Here is a 20,872-nt window from a genome sequence, read left to right on the forward strand (position 1 = left end):
CGAGAACAAGAAGAGGACAAACCGCCAACGGTGGGCTGCGGCCCGAGCAGGAGGTCGGCGGTGGGGGAGCAGTCGTATAAGGCTAACCCCGCCAAAACGGTTAAAACTGGGAGAAAACTGGGCAGAAAGAGTAGATGAATGCTAGCAGGAGGCGCAGGCCGCCCGAATGATATGTACAGCGAATACCTGAGATAAAGGTGTATGCCTCACCTTGGTGACACGGGTGGGTAGAGGTTCGGCGAGACGATGATCTTCATCAGTGACAAAGGGACAGAAGAGGTCAGGCTGTGCTGTGCTGCGCTGCTCACACAACCAAACCTTGGAAGAATTTCGATGTATCACTGGCGAGTGTTTTAGCTGTAGAGGTACATTGAGGTCGGATGCTTGGGGGCATTGACATCGGACGGAGACGTCGTCAGCTCTTCCCCTTGGCCAACTGGAACCTTCCTTTGCTGCACTGGTGTGTTTCTCCGGCTGCTCGGTCCACTAGGTAAGGTACCTGGAGGCTGGAGGTTTGGAGGGGGCGCAAATGCTCTGGGTGTTCTTGCACGCTGAAGAGGCCTGTGGTGGGGTAGCGGACCGGTCGCCTGCTGCGAAATCCACTCATTGGTGCCATTGGTGCCTGAGTACAGGGGTTTCGGATTCGGGTTCCCCAAGCTGCACGAAAGTCTACTGGGTTTGCTATGCTCGATGGATGCGCCGGAGATTGAATAATTCCATGCCGTGTGCTGGCACTCACCTCAAGGCTCAATCAACTTCACACACTGCTGATTGCATGAATGACGTCGTACTCCAATGAAAAGAATGGCCCGTGAACAGGGCAACCCCAATGACCTGAAGCTCTTGGGCTCAATTATGTGTTTGGCCGTAGCAGATTGGAAGTCATGTCACGTGCTACGCCCAAAAACTATGGAAGGTAATACATCAATGATCAGGTACCTTACCTAAGGTAAAAGAAGCCATGACTTCTGGGTTCCTTCCTTCTGGCTTACCTCAGCCACCTACCTCCAACTTCAGCTAAGGTAGGCGCACTCTTGAGCCACCCTTGCCGGTTAAATGTCGGTAGGAAGGTGAGCTTTCCGTTCCTGACTCAGGCCTTGGTTGTTAGGCGACAAAAATGCCCCGCGTAGCCCCGCCATCGGTTTGGAGTGCTCAGTCACAGGCAGGAGTGACAGACGACGTAGCTTCCTAGGGTTAATTTTGGTTTGGGAGCTCCAAATCCGTCATCGCAAAACAAACTAAATTCCCCGACTGAACTGCCCGGTTTACGCAACCACGCAAAGAAAGACCAGCCCAATCGCATGTAAGTCAATTCATCGTTCTGCTTCCGGCCTTCTCTCTCCCCAATTGAGTTTCCTCTCCAGATTCGTGAAGTTGCCATTCGCTAACCTGCTGTTGAAGCCGCACAGGTGACGGCTGATCATACCGCTACTTCCCTTTGACTGCCACCAACCCTCGACAAACCGCCAAGTAAGACTTTCGACTATTGCAGCTGGCTATATAGTCGATTTTTAATGCCTCTCCTTTAGAACTCACACTTGACCGCGCCTATCCTCAGTCACGATGGCCGACCTTGCTAGTCGCATCACAGAGCCACCGGCCGAGGGCGCGGCCCCGGAAGCTACTCAGGCAGTCCAGGAAGCCAAGGAAGCTGAAGTCCCTCAGGCCGACGGAGCTGCAGACTCTGGCCTTATCGAGAATACCTACGATGTCGATGTCAAGCTGGGCGACCTCCAGTCCGACCAGAACAGTACTCTCTATTCGGTCTCAAACTTTTCCGAAATGAACCTGTGAGTGCACAGTCGAGTCGAATACTTGCAGGTTTCTAATACGCGATTGTACAGTCGCGATGAGATTCTTCGTGGTCTTCTTTCCCTCAACTACCAAAAGCCCTCCAAGATTCAGGAGAAGGCCCTTCCCTTGATGCTGACCGATCCCCCTCGGAACATGATTGCCCAGTCGCAATCTGGAACTGGCAAGACGGCTGCCTTTGTCGTTACTACCCTGTCGCGAGTCGACTTCTCACAGCTCGAGCAACCTCAGGCACTGATGCTGGCTCCCAGTCGCGAACTTGCTCGTCAGATTGAGGGCGTTGTGCGCAACATCGGCAAGTTCTGCGAGGGTCTCAACGTTGCTGCAGCTCTTCCTGGTGCTTTGGAGCGCAATGCCCCTGTCAGAGCCAATGTCATTGTTGGAACACCTGGTACCGTCATGGACATCATCCGTAGACGTCAGCTGGATGTCTCCAAGCTTCGGCTCCTCGTTATTGACGAGGCCGACAACATGTTGGACCAGCAAGGTCTGGGCGAGCAGTGCCTCCGTGTTAAGAAGTAGGTTGACCTCTGAATATGTCTATTGAGAACTGGGCTAATGATAACAGCATGCTGCCCCGCGACATCCAGATCCTTCTGTTCTCCGCCACTTTCCCTGACAAGGTCATGGGCTTCGCTGAGAAGTTTGCGCCCAAGGCTGATCAAATCCGTTTGAAGCACACCGAGCTCACCGTCAAGGGCATTTCTCAGATGTACATCGATTGTCCTACCGAGCAGGACAAGTACGAGGTGCTGGTGAAGCTGTACGGTCTCATGACTATTGGCTCCTCCGTCATCTTCGTCAAGGTAAGACCGACGTAATCTTGGAAGCTTGAGCCTGACTAACCGCACAATGCAGACTCGTGAAAGTGCGGACGAGATTAAGCGCAGAATGGAGGCAGACGGCCATCGTGTTTCCGCCCTCCATGGTGCCAAGGACGGCCCAGAGCGCGATCGTCTCTTGGAGGAGTTCAGAACCGGCCAGTCCAAGGTTCTTCTCACCACCAACGTGTTGGCCCGCGGTATCGATGTGTCTAGTGTTTCCATGGTCATCAACTACGATATCCCCATGAAGGGACGTGGAGATTCGGAGCCTGACCCTGAGACCTACCTGCACCGCATTGGCCGCACAGGACGTTTCGGCCGTATCGGTGTGAGCATCAGCTTCGTCTACGACAAGAAGAGTTTCTATGCCCTCAAGAATATCGCAGATTTGTACGAGATTGATCTCGTCCAGCTCGATGCCAACGACTGGGACCAGACCGAGGAAGACGTGCAGAAGGTCATCAAGTCTAACCGCGCCAAGGCTGCATTCGCACCCAGCGCGACCGATGCCAGCGTCAAGTCTTAGTACTGATTGATCGCTCAATGGGTCGTTGAGGGAAAGGTAGTGCGTGATATGAACGGAGGGCCGCGGCGGATAAATCTGGCACTTCAGACTATGGAGGGCCCGTTTTAAAATGGTTGTCAATCTGGGACAGGGTGTAAATGTGGAAGGCCTCAGATGAGGTCATAAGCCTCTCAGCAGAGGCTACGAAAAATGAGATACCATGAACGGAGACAATGGAGATTCCTGAACACTAGTAATGATCTTTAGGCTGATCATTCTGATCAGCCGACTTGCACCCTTCGACCCTGCGTACCTGGTGGCTTCGCTAGAAATCAGCTAACAAACACCAATAGAGTATGCGGTTCTTCTGGAAACGATATTCACTGCAATCATGCAGTGGTCTGATATCAGCGGTTGTAACGGGACCATACATTAGACCTTCGGGATGGTCGGTAGGATGCGAGGTTGCGTTGGGGGTGGCTAGCTTGCAGCAGTTCGCATCACTATTCGGCCGCCGCGATGCTGCGTTCTACTCAGAAATGTAAGAGCTGAGTTAGACAAGTGCAGCGACCCCGAGAAGGCTTGGGGTCTATATGTGACTTCAAGTCGGTATGTCGCATCAATGCCTCATGGCGGATGTTTACGTTGGAGGAGCGTGTCAAGCTCAGTCGTGGTACCCAGTCATGAGCAGCAGGACTCGCTCACGTCGCATGAAGAACTCTTGTTGTCTGAGGACTGCAGAGTCAATCACATCCATCAATCTCAAAGTTGTGATTTTCGAAACGAAGGAGGCAGTCACACCATGGGAAGGGTATCGAGAAACAACTGGCCAGCGACTACGTCTGACACTTGGCTACTGAGTCTGGCTAAGTGTGATCATTCATTGGTCTGCGATGGCTATGACCTGCATCACGTGATGTAATCGGCCGTTTTGGCGCCCGTTTTCGGGGCGGTTCGCTTCAACGTCTTTTGGTTTCTTGTTCGGCCTCCGCGCTTAGGAGGAGACTGGGCGCTTAAATTCGGGGGCGATGTGGGAGCACCTCAGCCACTCAATGTACATGCATCTGTTCAACAAGTGCATCTTCATTGGGTACTCGACCTTCTCGGTCTGGTATGATGGTATGCAGCAGGGGTTACATTCTGGCCTGGACCGCCACACAACTCTGGATCTTAGATGCAACTTGCAAACCTCCCCCCAGAACGAAAATAGAGCGACTCGCCCAACCAACCAGGTGGGGTGTCACCCGCCCGAAACGGAATCGGATAGGCCCCGAATTGTCTGGCCTTCGTCATTTCAACGAGATCTCCAGCAGCGGCTCGCGAGCAGACCGGGCCGCTGTGGACGTGACTGCAGGAACCGCATCCAACCCTGCAGGTTGGCGGCATAGTGAGGCAGGGCATTGGGCTACCTACCCGTCGTCCACTTTCGTCGCAACGAGATTATGGCGTTTCCGGATGAAGTCACAGGAAAAGCGAAGCGAAGCGCGGTCGAAGTCGAGAGCCTCCAAGTGAGCGGCAGCGTGTCTCTTTGGGGTATGACGGAAGAGGCACCAGTGTTCCCTTCTGCCCGCGTCAACCTTCTTTCTCCTTCTTTCTTGGGACCGCCTCCATTCATGTATGAACAGTTACATGCCCGCTGCTGAGCCCCCAAAGCCGTCTGTTCTCAATTTTAGCTTTTGCTCAGCTTCTTCTTTTACACACTTTGCATTTTGGTCGCATGGAATAGCCTCTTTCTTTTCTTGTCTCTTCTTCTCGGCTGAATCTTTCCGCAGCTGATACTCTTGGAATAATCGGGTGATACTCCATCCACAGTACTTTCTTGACTCTCTCATATTCTATACGATCTTGAGATGCGGGTCGTCTCTTAATAACCTAATAAGGACACACTCTCAATAGGTTCGTTCCCCAGTTTGTCGATCATCCCAATCAGGCTCATACACAGTCTACTCTTGAGGCTGTTGATTTCCAGACCTTTTTGTCTACCCGCATCTACCATTCACTGACGCCTCTTCAGACTTAGTTGGTTGTCAACAGACCGTACGAAGGATGGGACCTTCATCCAAGTAAGCAACATTTTGTCTCTTCTTACATATAGCGACGCTGACTTGGCTTCTTAGATGTCCTCCCGTACAATGGCCCTCAAGCCTCTTCTTTGGACACTCTCACTCATACTACCGGCCTCCCTCACCACAGCGACGTCATTTAACCTGTCGAGCGAGATTACGCGATTCGTACCAACGTGTGCCCGCGAATGCTTCCGTTCTCATTTGACTGCCAACTACGACCTCTCCACCTGCGGCAGCGCTCCCACTCTGCAATGTCTGTGTGCCAATGTTGGCTTCTCAGGCCTCACTTTAGGGGAGGGTGCTGTGCAGTGTATCGTCGCAGAGAAGGGCATAGGTTTCTGTCGCGAAAGTGATGCGCCGCGTACGTAAATCGCGTTCTTGATATCGATCATGGCACGAACTCTAACAAGCAGTAGAGACTGTGATCGACGCAGCATACCTGATGTGCTCGAACCAACCGGGAGCTGTTCAGCCCACACACACAGCCATTATTGCAACGTTGATTATTCCTTCCTCTGGAGGTATCATCCTCGTTCCCCCAAGGACAACCACAAGGGCCACCTTATCAACATCGACGAGCCATCTCACGACTTCGATTCCGACGACTCTTATCTCGGCAACAGGCACACCGTCCATCCCAAATACGTCTACGACGTTGGCTACCTCAACTGTACCTCAAGCTTCTACTACGGATAGCATTGTTACACCGCCGCCATTGCCGTCATCCTCCACAGCGACACCTTCCGCATCCGCAACTGCAATCCCAGGAGCTGAGGGCGCTGACGCCGGCACCTCCAAGAGCTTGGGCACCGCTCAAGTGGCAGGTCTCGCAGTCGGTATTGCAGCTGCCCTCGGGATTGCCATCCTCGCCATATGCTTCGCCCGCCGCAAGCGCAGAAAGGACTATCCGGATGAAAAGACGGGCTTCTTCCCCGTGCGAGAGAAGGACTCTTGGGAATTCCACCCGCAAGAGGGCCCCGCCAATATCTTTCACATTTCTCCGCCTGTTCACCATGCGCAATCACCTTCTCCGCCACCGTTACGCCAGCCACCGGCGGCGCGTACCCGGACAAGCGGTCGCATGAGCTGGTGGCCCGGCGCGATCGGCCTTGCCGTCTCCCGGCCTGAGAGCACATCAGCTGCCTACCGTCCATCACCTCAGGCGCAGAACCGCCCAACGTCACGTCTCCTGCCAGCCAAGCCTTCTCTCTCGTCGCCGAAGCCGGTACTTTCCCTCAAGATTCCCGAGATAGACCTCACACCGTCATCGCTCCCTCGGGCGGACCAAAGCGGATCTGCACCGACAAATTCCCAAATTTTCAAGACGGCCAAGCTCACAGCGCCTCCAAAGAGCCACTACAATGCCCGCGAAAGCACAATGACGGAATTTGAAGAGGACGGCGCTATCACCTCGGCGCGCTCGGCTCGCTCAAACAACATTTGGAGACCGCCCTCGGCAACAGTGGGAAGCAATAACAACGTTCCCAAGTCTGCTACGTACTACGTAGCTGACAAGAACGGCAATTGGGTCCTAGGGGACCCCAAGAGCGCCACGCACATGGCACAGATCGCCGAGCTCGATGCGTCGGGTGCGAGCCAGGGTGGTGGCGCCAAAGCGAAGCCCTCCTATGCTGAGTCTGCCATGCTCGCTGCCACGGCCACGACTGCGGGCATGGGCCACGGAGCCGGAAGCCCCGTTGCTCCCTCCGGTCCCCGGATGATGCCACCACCCCCAGTTCTTCTTCCGCCTGTCGAGATCGCTCGAACCGGTGCCCTTGCCGCCCCGCCCGCGGCTCACCAATCCCGAACCTCGAGCGTCTACTCGCCTGCCACCACGAGACCCAACACAGTTATCCAGAACAGCGCTCTTCCCCCGTCTGCTGGAGCTCCCCACCCGGTGCCGAGCATGTCGTTCTCTCATCCCGAACCTCCACGCCGCCGGAGTAACTCTCTCGGCCGCCGCAGCTCATCAAAGTCGAAATCCACAGGGTCCGCCACTGCTCCTTTCCCTCCTCCCGCTGCATCAATATCTACAGGCGCTGGGAACCCACCGCATCGGTCTGACAGCCATGACTCCCACGCGTCAGCCACGACAATCGCGTCCTCCGTCGCGAGCGAGGCCGAGCCCGTGATTGAGCAAAGCGGTCTCTCCCCTGTCGTGGAGTCACCTGCCTCAAGGGGATCCCCAAATATCGGACACTCACCCGTCTCCTACCCCGTCATCCCCGGCCGCACCAGCTCCAAGCCTGGCTACAACAACCTCCGCCTGCTGGCTCCTCCCGCTCGGCCTTTTGCTGCGTTTCCCGCCGGACAGCCCAGTCCCACGCTCGGGATGATGCAGCAACAGCAGCAGCAGCAACAGTCCCGAAACGGACCGTACATGGCCAGCCACGACGTCCCCCGTAAACCCGTCGGCCCTCGCCCCCGCCCAGCCGGTCCCGTCACCGACCCCAGCAGGATCGCCACCGGGTCGCCCTCGCTCCGCCTCGTGACCCCGTCTCCTCCCCGTTCTTCCTCCTCCGATAACAAGAACAATTCCCAAGGCCTCCAGCAAGAGCCTCACTGGGAGCCCGCGCAAACCCAGAGGCCGCCGCAGATGAGACCCCTCTACCCGCCGCCTCTGAACCCCAAACGGCCCAGGCTCGAGCGCAACGACGACATCCACCCGCAACCGCAGGCCGCACAAGTCCAACAGGCGCCATTTCTTAACCAGGAGCCTCAGTCGACTTCGGTCCATAAGGCGCTCTGGGGGAACCTCCCTCCTCGAGCCCAGCAGCAGCAACAGCAGCAACAACAGCAGCAGCAGAAGCCAGCTCCCTACTCTGGTCTCCCATCACAGCAGCAGCCTCAACCTCCTCAGCAGAGACAGCAGCAGCCCCAGCAACAGCTCAACCAACAATCCTTCCAACAACGTCAACGCCGTCTCTCACAGCAACAACCAAGCCGCCAATCCATCCAACAACCCCTCCCCCCCAAATCCCCGCCCCCGAAACAGCCCCTGCCCGATAGACCATCCTCCGCCTCCCCATCACCGCACCACATCGCAACGCAAGCCATCCGACCAACCTCGACAATCCTCCAACCACCACCACCGCCAACAATCCGCCCCCCCTCCGCCTCAACAACCGCCTCCCCCACCGTCGCAACCCCCTCAACAACATCCTCCCTCCTGTCCAAACGCCTCGGCTCCGAACGCGCCGCCGCCCTCACCCTCCCCAACGCCGGCCTCCGCCACAGTCCCAACTGGAGACCCGTTCGCCCAGGGGGTAACGGAGACGGAACGGATATGCTCCTCTCCCCCGACGCCGCTCTCTTCCCTACACCTCCCGGGTTCCCATCCCGGACTGGCGGTGGTGGCGGCGCCGGGCGCGGTGGTCACTTGCCTGCTACGCCGACCTGGCAGCCGAGGCTGACGCCTACTCGACGGGGCGATGACTTGTTCTTAAATGTGCAGTGATTCAAGGTTGACAAAACTTGCATTTCGTGCCACCTTGGACGAGAACTACAGAAAAGGATTATAACCATCATTTTTTTCTTTTTTATACGTGACGAAGACAAAGAACCATCTATACCCACACTCTCTACGATATTTATCGACATTTTCTTTTGCATATCTGTATCCGTAGCACTTTCCTTTTCACTACTCTCTTTAGATCTGATAATATTGATAAGATGGACGGAGGGCGAATGTAGATGAAGATACTCGGCAGATGGGCTTGCATTACCGGAGTTGGTTTCCGAAAAAAGGATTTTCATTCTAGCTCTTCAACCAATATTGTGTATACTAAGGTACATTGACTACGAAGTTTTGGTCTTTCTTCCGTCAAGAGTGTCTGCTCGTCATTATAGGTGCTCTCATGCAATACCGTCCTGGAGACGGCCTCTTCTGCTCGTAGGAAATTCTACATTTATCTCATACCGAAGCACTGCAATCTTGTCTCTCATTCTTCCTTGACCGTTTGACCTCTAAGGCATTCTCGTTCATTGTAGACATCCTCAGGCAATCGGGGCCGATGCCCACCTGACATGACGTCCTCCAAGGAGGTCATCTCAATAGAAGAGTGTCCACTTCCATCGCTTGTCGCACTTCGATGGTTTCGCCGCGAACGTGAGGTCCGGTTATGCTGGCTTCGCTGGCTCCGCTGGCTCCGTTGGCTTCTTTGACTCCTCTGACTACCTCTTCTCACAAGGTCTTTGACATCGTCAACGATATCACTCATGACATCGCTGATTTGGTCGTCAAGTGCATCTATCCCAGCATCGAAAGCTGCTCGGTTCAGGTGCTGATTAGCGTCTATGAGTTTGTTCCTCTTCCTGATCTCCGTGAAACGTGACAGACTACCGAGCTCGAGGACGTTGACTCGTCGTGTTTTGCTGGTGGGATTACCAACAATGAACGGACGCCATGGCTCTTCTTCAGCGATGACATTTTTGTCGTCCATCACCCCAGTTGGCATCGAGTCGCGGCGTTTGATAGATTCTCTGCGCGCAGCTGTCCACCTATCCATCGCCTCGGTCTTGCTCTCCGGAATGATCGTGACCTCCTTGAAACGAATCAGGGTCAATGTCAGTAGCAGTGTCAAAATGAACAAGATTCCAGCTACAACCCCCGTTGCTGCTCTCTGACCGAGGCTACGCTGGGCCATACCGCCTAGTGCAGTTGCTCCAGCAGCGAATATGAACCCCAGGGTGTGACAAACGGCAAATCCTGCAGTCACGCGAGGGTAGGCGGAGTAATTTTTCCTCTTCTGTGCGTTGTCTGAATTCCCCCGAGGCCGACCAGTCATACCAGACTGTAGATCCGAAGTGTCAAAGGTTTCCATGATGAGTCCATTGCATTCTGAGATTGCCAGGCACGAAAGAAAGCCGATCGCAGCGGCGACAATGGCAGGCGCAATCGGATGCATTGGTGGGCCAGTCGAAACCAATGTGTAGACGATCCCAGCCAGTGGGAGGCCAATGGCGAAAATGGATCGGCGAAGAAGGTGAGATGTCCATGTTACCTGTTTGTCGAATGTCATACGACTGGTGTTTACCTGGGTGTGTCTCGCTCTGGAGAAGTAACTGGCCTTCTGGAATGGGATAGCAGCGAGTGCGCCAAATGCTATCGCAGATACCATGAGCCCGACAAAGGGTGACCGCATTCGGTAAAATCTTGAAGTCAGGGATCCCAGCAAGACGATGATGAGAACCACCTGGGCGTAAATCCAACCAGAGTAAATGGCCATGACAGCAAAACCGGGTTGTCGAAGCATCTCAAAGCAGAGTGCGACACCATGATACAATTCCTCGCCCCACCACTTGGGTCCAGTTTTAACACGATGCATCATGATTTCGCCGCGAGCAACACGCCGGGAGACATCCGTGCCAGTTCTGACTTCCACGACTGATCTTCGGAACGCCGAACGACGCACCTCTGGACATAGAGTGTTCAGCAAAAGGGCTATGGCGGTCAGGGCGATACTGATATAAAACCCGGAGTCTGGTGGGAGTTGATCGATCACCGCGGCGCCAATGAGGAAACCAAAGCCAAGGGATGCAATGTAGCAGCATGTCCAGATACCGAGCCAGACACCCATACCACCTCCGTGCCTCCTTACATCAAAGTCATCCACAACCTCTTGATGAGGATTGCTGCTCATGAGGGATGCGCCGAAAAGGTCTGTAAGTATTGAGTGGAAATTCATGCTTGCGAAACCGAGGCAGATACCCATGAAGCCTCGCGGAACCAACAACACCATTCTCTATCCAGTGAGGCTGTAAAATCTTTGAGCGCTGACAGCCAAAGCCTGAGGGAAAAGAAGTGGCATGGATAGAATCAGCCCAGTCGTGATGTATGGCTTGCGCCCATGAACCAGAGGAAGTGGCCAGCAAAAGAATGTGGGAATTGCCATCCCAAGAAAGCAGCCCACATTGCCGTTGATGATCGAGTGGCTTGTGTCTAGGATGTAGTATTGCAGTGAGGGTACTAGGCCGGCATAGATACCGACAATCATACCGATCAGGGCCGTACTGATGCAAGCCACAGCCGCAATGGCTCTCTTTCGGACTGGTGACCAGTCCCGAGCAATGGGTTGACGACGTTTCGACTTGGCTAGACTGAATGCTTGTACACCACGGAGACTGACATGAGACTTGCCTCGTAGGCTGATCCCTCGTGGATTGCGGATCGGACGGCCGCCCAAGTCCTCCTGAGGAAGATTGTCCTCGCCTGTGTTGCGGGATAAGAAGGGTACCCGTTTCGTGCTTGCTCGAGGTCGAGTTGGCTCGCTGCTTCCTTGAGCTTGATTTCGAGTCGGGAAGTTGACTGCAGAGGAGTCATTGGATCCGTCCATGCTAGACTCTGAATCTGTCGGAGGTTGCTCGACAATCTGCTTCGGCTTTGTGCGCTTCGGTTTCTTTACGCCCTTGTTTCTCTTCCTGCTCGAAACTCTGTCTGGCACAGGTCCAGCTTGCCGGGATCGCGATTTGCGTCTACGTTTGGTTTTCTTGACAACTGAACTCTTCTTACGACCAAGCATGCTCTCGAGCTCTACGGTCTGCGGAGTGAGAGAAATAGTACGGTAGAGATTGTCTACCGCACGGATTTCAGGCCGCCCGGAATGTGGAAACGTAGCAGCGCGTTTGTTTTGTGGTCCTTTTGCTTTACCGTCATCATCCAAGTCGATGTCAGAGAACTGAGAGGCGTAATCATAGGGTGCCGCTTCCTTTGAGACAGCATGCGGAGATTGTATAGCCTCTGGAGATTTTGCCTCTTCGTCGTCAGCAACCCGAGAAGCCAGTGCCAAAGCTTCTTGAAGGAGACGTTCTAGCTCCCCGAAAGTGCTTTGGAAGAAATTCTGCTCAACTTCGGTAGTTGGAAGCGTCGGTTGACGGGTCATCTTCCGCGACACTGGACTTTGTTCCTGAGAGTTCTTCAAAGAAGCATAGGACGCTCTTTTTGCCTTGGATGGTCTTTCCGTCAACTTGGCCGTATGAGATTCGGGATTCTTCAGTAGATGCCGGAGCCACTGAGCAGTTCGCTTGTAGTCTATAGTGCTTGCTCGGGAGCGAGTTGTACTCTCCAAACGTGGCTTAGTGACTCTGCCGGGCCCCTCGGTTGCCGACTCATCTGATCCGACAGCAAAATAGGCATCCTCGTCTTTTTGGTTGCCGTTATCAGATTCGTCACTGAAGGGCCGAACTTTTGACACTCTTTGATGTCCAGCATGATGATTCAGCTCAGGGGGTTCCTGGGCAAAGGGTCGGACTTTGGAGACCGGTATATTGGTTAGCTTGTCCTTGCTCTCTTGGATTTCGATTTCTGTCGGTCCATTGATATCCCCTTCGGGCAACAAATGTTCCTTGGCTGGGTCAAACGGCCGGACCTTGGAGACTCCAGGAGGAGATTGCTGTTGGCGACGTATATTGGGGTACTCAAAGGTCGGTAAATTGAACGCTGGCCGAACTTTCATGGCATGGCTGTGTCCATCGTGCTTTGGGACAGTGACTTCGACTGTAGAGAGACAAAGATCATCTCCAGTCATAGCTCTGCGCACCTTGGCAAGAACAATTTCAGCCTCCGAAGAGGGAGATGACGAAGAAGAAGAAGAAGAAGAGCTAGACGTCCTGTTCTCAAGTTGCTGTGGAACAGGTTGTCCAGGCACACCGGTGTCGCAGAAGTCAGCACCTTTGAGAATACCACGGTGATGAACCTTAGTATGTGACTCATCCGGATGGATCAGAGGATCAACGCAGATGGTTTCCCGGGGAAAGTAAGGGTCGACGTTGGTCGTGGTCTCCATGAGACGTTGACTGACAGTAGGTACAGGATTGTCTTGCATCTGGGAAGGCGAGTACTTTCTCGATGGAATGGCAATCTTTGCCTTGTTCTCAAAGCTTTTTATGTCTTCTCGCGGGTTCTGCAATTGGCTTTCGCTGACTTGTCGACTAAGGACCGGGGGCACGGGTAAATCTTTGTCAACCAACAAGGGGCGCCCGGAAGCGGTCTTGAGGAGTGCATGTCGAAATGTAAAACTTTTCGCCGAAGAAAAGCTTGAAGCGACGTCCTTTTCGGTTTTCTTCAGGGATATGTCCATCATAGAAGGTCGAGCGCTAGGAAGAGGTGTGTCCTCGAAGTCTCCTCTGGTTGCGTTGGATGGCTCTCGATTTCGATGTACGATATCTTTGGTCGGATGGAAGAAGTTGGATAACATCGCAGGCTTCTCCTCCTTTGGTTTGGGATTCAGTGCAAGCTCGGCCTGTGAGGGGCAGCAGAAACCGAGTCGGAAAGTGGTCGGCGGCGAATCTGAAGATCGAGAACTGACACTACGAGGTCTGCTGCCAAGCTTTTCTGCGGAATTGTAGCGTCGCAGAGCCGTTTGCTTGTAAGTCGACGTTCTGGGGTCCGTCAGCCGCTGGACTTCGGTTGGTGGCGTCAGAGACCGAGTCCTTGTGGCTTTAGACATGAAGTTCAAAAAACGGGATGCATGAGTATTTGATAAGCGCAGTAATGATAAATCCTCCGTGTGGAGGGTGGCGTGATTCTAGGGAAGTTCCTTTTGATAGGAGGTCAAGGAACTGGGGAGGTTGTCGAGAGGATAATGGTGCTGACGACAAAATCGGAGGGCCGATCTATTGACAGCGCATGTAGTCATTGTCACTCTTCCTTGTGCCTTCTGCAAGCACCGAAATTTGGTCGGGTATGCTCCTTCCGCCAAGTAAAAATGATGACAATCTGAAGACGAGGAGGGGGTACCTGTTGAACCGTACCTTCCATCCCCAGCGTTTGAATCATGCTGTACTAGGTACCTATCTTGCTCCAAAGATCTGGACGTCAATGAAGTACATGTATGCTTTTCTGGAGATTGAAAGTACATGGATACATTAGGATAACAACCCTCATTGCGTTCTGCTGTTGTGTTCCGCTGATACAATACATGTATGCTGTTGTTGATCATGCACTACGTTTTCACCCGATGATGAAGGTGCTCGGTGATTGTCATCTCGCAACCTCTGATGGCAACAATAGACGTGGGATAGCCTTGCTTGGACAGACGAGCATTGGTTCGTTGACCGGTTGACTCATACGGCGAGCCCCTTGGCTCCCGGATCCGACCCTCCACCAACTATTCAAGTCTTAGTTTACTGGCGATACCTCAAATCAACCGGGAGAGCTTGTGATGTAGCCACATGGATAGTCACTTATATAAAACGCCTTCGCAGCGCACCTTTGACATGAAAATTACGAGGGGCACAGCAATGAGTCCATCGAAGAAGTTATTGAGAAAGGTTAGTGAGCCCCGTTCCCTTACCATACATGAGATACTCCAAGAGATGATGATAATGGATATTCACTCGCCGTACTGAACTTACAATGAGGATATCGTCTATGGCACCGGTTTCGCCTCTAATCTGATTTCCTGGATATCCAGACTCTGTACTACTTAGGACATGGCTGTAAAGGAGACTGGTCGCTGACTTGTCTTCAGGTTCTGCTTCAAAGAACACTCAAGGCTCGGCATAAGCCTTACTAGTATTGAAAAAGCAGCATATAGCAAAGCTTGTGTAAGTAATCATTTCCTCGAGACTTTGCTCTAGTACTTTGTCCAACCTCCCTCTTCATTTCCATATTCCAACACGAGGACTCTTATCAAGCCCATCGATGTGAGGAGACGGCCTCGAATATTGTTGTGTACATCCCATAAAACGCCAAGCTATTGGTGTTTGGGGTTGCAGCGTGAGTCATCCGGCCAGAACTCCCACCCAGTGATGTAGTGCGAGCCGACTTGGTGAGGGGCTGAGGCAGTTTGGCACCCCTAGAAAGCACTAGCATGGTTGATGACTGCGGGTTGACTTGTTCACGTCTTTTATTCATCCTAGCAGATCAGTTCGAGGATGATGCAACGCAATGGAATCTAACGAAGCTTGATTTCTGGTTAAGAGATGCCCAGCAACCTCCTTTAGCTGAGCCCGAAAGGTGAAGTCAGCCGCGCAGATTGGACAACGAGACTTGTTGGTAGAATGAGCCGAGAGCCACAAACCAACTATGACTTGATAATCAGATCAAATGATGGGCGAAGTCTTCTCGTTCTAGAGGGCGCGACGCTCATCGCCTCGAGAAGGCCGATTGAGCACAGCCGATGTTTCGAAGCCGAGATATAGGGAAGACCCATACATCCAGGAATTCGCTCCGAATGAAACCATTCACCTAAATCAAAAGATCCATTGACACCCGAGTTGAGATCCCGCCTCGAACAGCAAGAGACCTCGGAATGTATTCATTACATAAGATCACTGTGTGTTGTCAGAAGCAAAAAAAAAAAAAAAAAAAAAGTGCAATCAATAACCCCACCCCGGCGTGTGTAGCGTTTACCCCAGATCAGGCGGGGCCACCCCTCGGTCGGGTCGGGGAAAACGCCTGCGAGACGTGCCTCGGCAACTCGGCCAGCCCCCCGTCCAGTCAGCCTCTTCGAGACTTCATCATCGCACTCGCAACATCCTGTCACCTGTACATTTGAGTGAGATTCGCTTTCAACTCTACCACGCTCATCCCAAGCATCGCCGGGTTACGAACTCAGGCATACTCACATAACCACCCTGGCCATTTGCGTACCTTGATTTGAACATCTTCACATTGGTAGTCTCATCCAGCTCTCCGCCTCACCCCTCACACCACGAAAACCTCACCAAAGGCAAACCCTTCCGCTCACTCACCTCACCTCACACATACATAGGACTACATACAAACAAACAACACAATGGCACCCTTCAAAGACTACACCTACACCCACTTCCTCGTCACCTCCCCTTCCCCCTTCGTAGCCCACGTCGAAATCAACCGCCCGCAGAAGCTCAACGCCTTCTCAGAGCCCGTATGGCGCGAGTTCGCCACCGTCTTTGACCGCCTCAGCCATGACCCGGACGTCCGCGCAGTCGTCCTCTCCGGCGCCGGTGACCGCGCTTTCTCCGCCGGCCTCGACGTCCAGGACGCCGTCAACAGCCCCCTCGGCGCGGACCTCGGCGGCGACCCGGCCCGCTACGCGACGAACATGCGCCGCCACATTACCGAGTTCCAGGATGCTATCGCTGCCATGGAGAAGTGTGAGAAGCGTATGTAACCTTTCTATTTATTGTGTTTGAAACTCTGAGTTGTACTTTTATGGCGCAAGGTTTCTCCTTCTGCTCGTTTTTGATATGGCCTTGATGGTTCTCAATATGAACGTGGACATGCTTCATAATACCCAAATCCAAATCCACACCAGTCCCTGAGAACGATAAAACATTTGAGCTAACACTCACCCCCCAGCCGTCGTCTGCGTCCTCCACGGAATCTCAATCGGCATCGCCATCGACATCTCATGCTGCGCCGACGTACGCATCGCCGCGCGCAACACCCGCTTCGCCGTAAAAGAAGTCGACATCGGCCTCGCCGCCGACCTCGGCACTCTCAGCCGGCTGCCCAAGCTCGTCGGGTCCACGTCGTGGGTGAAAGACGTCTGCCTCTCGGCGCGGGACTTCTCGGCCGACGAGGCGCTCGCCGTGGGCTTCGTCAGCCAGGTGCACGACTCCAAGGACGCGGCCGTCGCTGCGGGAACGAAGTGGGCCGAGTTCGTCGCCAGCAAGAGTCCTGTTGCGGTGCAGGGTACCAAGGAGCTGTTGAACCATGCGAGAGATCACTCTGTTGCGGAGAGTAAGTTAACATTCCATTTTGGGAAATGGCTATGCCCATTTATATTCTCCATTACCCTGAATTGGGCTTTGTTTCTTCATTGACTTTGCTGACTGTGTGGCTCTAGACTTGCGGTACACTACTATTTGGAACGCTGCCATGCTTCAATCAAGCGATACCAAGACTGCCCTGATGTCCGGGTTGCAGAAGAAGAAGCCTACTTTTGAGAAGCTCTAGTCAGCTCCCTTTAGGTAGACAAACGTGTGTCAACCCTTCCCTTTTGTGGGACTGCCACAATGATGCAGCCTCGTGTGAGGCAATTTGGATTCCATTCCTATAGACATTCCCGGGTCAGGGGACGGATCGTGATCCCCTCCTACAAACCATACATTATACACGCGTCATGATAGTCAAGATGACATGACAGAATGCTGCTGCGGCGGCGAAAAGCACAGCGATAGGCACATGGCAGCCAGAATTTTGGAGACGATTGTCTCTAGGACACAGTGGAAGAGCAGTCGGAAGCAAATGAAGGCATGTACAATAAAGACAATTGATACACCGACTCCGTGGGCGCTCAATCAGAGTCTGAACTCTCATCGGGCTGCTGGGTCTCTTTTAACCTCTGCAAGTTATGTGTGTCAATGCCGTATCTGATATATACACATATGATATATTTGTGTGTATGTAGAACAATAAAAGGGGTCACTAACCTCATCAAGCTGTCTCTTGAGCAAACCAACCATGTTCTCCTTGACAACGACGTGCTGGTCGTCGAGATCCTCAATGATGTAGTCGTGGTTGTTGGAGTCGATATTGACGATGATGGACTTGATGGAGGGGTCGCACTCGATGAGTACTCCTGGAAAGGCGGGGCGGGAATGTTAGTAGGCCAGGGGAATATCTGGGGAAGGGCGGCTGGGCAGAGAGGGCAAGCATGTGGTGGGAGACATCTTACCTCTGATGGCGCGGGGCATCCTGGCGGTTTCGTTGGCGAGGTAAGCAAGGGGTGAAGTGAGTTATGTGCGGACGCAGTGACGCTATTCACACATATCTGGGTTGAAGCGGGCCTAACGTAAGGTATCCGTAATTACCTGCTTCGCTGATGAGGTGGACGAAGCAGTGACGATGAGTTGCCTGGAGTTGGCGATGACATTTGGAAGAGAACAAGTGGGGCACTGGTCGACCAACCAGGTGTCTTGCTTTTGGTGCCTAGTTTGCCCAGAATCCACTAGTGTGCTTGCCTCACAGCAGCCTCAGGCCGTCGAATCCAAGTCTAAGTACCTTATTATCAAAAAAAGTTAATTCTTTTTAAGTCACAAGTATAAGAATACAGTTTTAATAAAATAGTATAGTACCTACTTAGTACTTAAATTAAAATACTTTTTTAAGCTTACTATAAAAAAAAGATAATTATATTATTAACTACTTACTATCGAGGTTTATAAATAACGCTATAGCTTTAATTATTATAGCTTTAATTATTATAACTTTAATTATTATAGCTTTAATTATAATAGCTTCGCTTATAATAAATAAAAAGTCTAATTATAAATCCCTTAAAAACCTCTCCTTAAGAGCTATAAAAGCTTCTAAATTAAGTTAAAATACTTATTAAGATATTAATAACTAAACTAACCCTATAATAATAACTTTAATAAAAAACTTAGTAAATAATATTAAAAGCTTTATTAATATTAAATACGATTTATAAAGTATAGTAACGTAGTTATAAAGTATTATTAATATATCCTATATTAAAAAGGGTATTATTAATATTAATAAAATAAATAGGGCCGTATTAATATAGTACCTCGGTTTTTTTTTATAATTTAAAAATAATTACTTTAAATAGTATTAAAAATTTATTAAAAAGCTCTTTTAAATACTCTAATATATTTATTATTATTTTTATAATAATAAGATTTTTAGTATTTATATATAAGAATAAATTACTTATTTTTAAATAATAATACTAACTTATTAATAAGTTATTAAAATTATAATTCTAACGATCCCTTAACGAGGGAGAGGGTAAAATAGAAAAAAGAATAAGTAAAAAAAGGGTTAAGGTTAAATAGTGCGGAATTTGAGGGCAGGGTAGTATCTATATGTACTGCGGTAATCCTTTAGTAATACAAAACGATGGAGTTAAACAGTGGTCAAATCCAAGTCAAGCTCTCCATCCGGTCCTGATGTGCAAGGGCCAATTTAAGCACCCCTGTCCGGACCCTTGACACCTCATCTGAACCCTCTTTTCTCTAGGGTCGCGTGAACAGAAGCAATCAAAAACTTGACTTTGACAGATTTTCTTGCGAGTCGCCAGACAAAGTCTTTTGGAATTGACAAAGAGGACAACTGATTCCTGGAATGCAGGAGCTGACTGTTGGCCGAGTATGCTTTGCAAATTTTGCATCCAGTGACTGACTGTAAGCTGCAGCTCGCCGTCAATCGAGAGCCTTTTCCTCATCGAATGCTCAACGGTCAACTGGGCTCAACCTGGCCACTCTAATACACATTTCCCAAACGGAAATACCGAGGCGAGTTTAATGAAGAGACTTGAAGCTTCGGGTCGCAGGCAAGACAAGGTATCGTGACTGCGTTTGCTGTGTGGTCTGTTTGTCCCTCAACTGTCTACGCACAATAAAATTCCCGAGTGCGAGTCGGTCGAACTGGATTTGAGCCTGCGGGCTGTGGGCTGCGGCCGCCCCCATCCCAGTCGAACGGATGTTTACGGACTCTTGAAATAATGCCAATAAGGTAGAGGAACTCCTGCATGTGTTTGTGTTTGCATAATTGTTTGCAAAAGTTTAGATTTTTTTTCTCTTTTTCTTTCTTTTTTGGCTTTCCGTTTGACATGCGGTAGGATATGCGATTTGGAACGAAGCGAGGAGTCTCTGAAACAGCCGCGATGTGCGAGGTGTCAGCGAGTCACGATGGAGATTGTGAGAGTTTCCTTATTTTGGCCGACGCAGCACGCTGAAGGAAGGCGCCCGAGGAAGGGAAAGTGGGAAAGCCAAGTCCGACGGGATGCACCAGCTGCTGCACCTGGGAGGAGACGGAGAACCTCGGATGTGGGTACCTCACAGAGCCGCCATGCAGGGCGGGCAGAAGAGGTACCTGTCCCGAATCTCGTCCTGGGATGCCAAACTTCCAGGTCCTGCAAGCATCCAACTGCAAGATGTGAAGGGCCCGAGGAAGGTACGAATGCCTTCGCAATGGCAGAACACGTAAGCAGCCGACGTATCCGTGCCCGTCAGATGCAAGAGCGACTCTACACACACCTTCCTTACCTAAGGTATGTTTCTCTGTTTCGCCGTTTCGCACTCGGCCGGTGGACACGTTCATCTCTTCAACAATCGATGCAGACGTTGCCCTGCTCAACACGATACTGCGACCATGTTGCTCATGACGTGCGATCCCCAAAAAAGTAGCCAAGACTGCCCCTAAGGATTGGCATCGCGTCGTCAGGGGTGCCTCCTGTTTGACGGGGGGTTGAAATCTTGACTTGCTTGACTGGCTCCTCGTCGTCGCAGCCCCCGTTCTCCAGAGGAGATGCAACGCTGGTTCACGCGTCCACATTTGGTATTGCACATGCAGCTGTCCACTGGTTACGGAGTAAATTATCCTCACCAGCTGCATGTAATCACCCTCGACACTACACTTGACACTTGACGTGCAAATATTTGCGCGGCCACTACGAAAGCATCCGTAGTCATAGCTTACGGATATACGCACATAGCATCGTGAACGGTGAATCTGTAGCTCATCAATAGAGTCCAGCCGTCGCATCCCTTCGTCCCAAATACATCCTCCCATCTGCTCCCTCCCTCCCTCTTCTTTTCACCCCATCTTTATCCCTCGGCTGTCGTCTCTTGAAGTCCTAAACCCTTGGTTATCCTGTCTGGTTTTACCTTTTTATGCAGTGCAGCCGCCAGTAACGCACCCTTCGCAATCGCACACGGGAGCCGTCCGCATTCGCACGCCGTTCCCGAGGTCGTCGGCCATTCCTCTT

At 51.9% G+C, this 20,872-nt stretch overlaps 5 protein-coding genes across 5 annotated transcripts; 3 read left to right on the top strand and 2 right to left on the bottom strand.

The window, feature by feature from the left end:
• Positions 1 to 1,563: 1,563 nt before the first annotated feature.
• On the top strand, positions 1,564 to 3,162 carry CABS01_05931 (DEAD/DEAH box helicase; the record flags this gene model as incomplete). Its single annotated transcript, XM_060539299.1, has 4 exons — positions 1,564 to 1,790; positions 1,845 to 2,330; positions 2,381 to 2,618; positions 2,671 to 3,162. The coding sequence occupies 4 exons, from the start codon at positions 1,564 to 1,566 to the stop codon at positions 3,160 to 3,162; spliced, it is 1,443 nt and encodes a 480-aa protein (XP_060404694.1).
• A 1,421-nt stretch (positions 3,163 to 4,583) lies between these two features.
• Positions 4,584 to 8,664, top strand: CABS01_05932 (uncharacterized protein; the record flags this gene model as incomplete). Its single annotated transcript, XM_060539300.1, has 4 exons — positions 4,584 to 4,756; positions 5,162 to 5,204; positions 5,259 to 5,568; positions 5,624 to 8,664. The coding sequence occupies 4 exons, from the start codon at positions 4,584 to 4,586 to the stop codon at positions 8,662 to 8,664; spliced, it is 3,567 nt and encodes a 1,188-aa protein (XP_060404695.1).
• A 484-nt stretch (positions 8,665 to 9,148) lies between these two features.
• Positions 9,149 to 13,654, bottom strand: CABS01_05933 (uncharacterized protein; the record flags this gene model as incomplete). The annotated part of the gene is made up of 2 exons (XM_060539301.1): positions 9,149 to 10,869; positions 11,206 to 13,654. 2 exons carry the CDS (start codon positions 13,652 to 13,654, stop codon positions 9,149 to 9,151), a joined length of 4,170 nt encoding a protein of 1,389 aa, XP_060404696.1.
• A 2,292-nt stretch (positions 13,655 to 15,946) lies between these two features.
• Positions 15,947 to 17,094, top strand: CABS01_05934 (enoyl-CoA hydratase/isomerase; the record flags this gene model as incomplete). Its single annotated transcript, XM_060539302.1, has 3 exons — positions 15,947 to 16,298; positions 16,495 to 16,878; positions 16,985 to 17,094. The coding sequence occupies 3 exons, from the start codon at positions 15,947 to 15,949 to the stop codon at positions 17,092 to 17,094; spliced, it is 846 nt and encodes a 281-aa protein (XP_060404697.1).
• A 340-nt stretch (positions 17,095 to 17,434) lies between these two features.
• CABS01_05935 (RNA polymerase II transcription factor B subunit 5) lies at positions 17,435 to 17,834 on the bottom strand (the record flags this gene model as incomplete). Its single annotated transcript, XM_060539303.1, has 3 exons — positions 17,435 to 17,482; positions 17,571 to 17,719; positions 17,816 to 17,834. The coding sequence occupies 3 exons, from the start codon at positions 17,832 to 17,834 to the stop codon at positions 17,435 to 17,437; spliced, it is 216 nt and encodes a 71-aa protein (XP_060404698.1).
• Positions 17,835 to 20,872: the final 3,038 nt, after the last annotated feature.

This window comes from Colletotrichum abscissum (genome assembly GCF_030869225.1).
Source record: "Colletotrichum abscissum strain IMI 504890 chromosome Unknown Scaffold_12.1, whole genome shotgun sequence".
Lineage (NCBI taxonomy): Eukaryota > Fungi > Ascomycota > Sordariomycetes > Glomerellales > Glomerellaceae > Colletotrichum > Colletotrichum abscissum.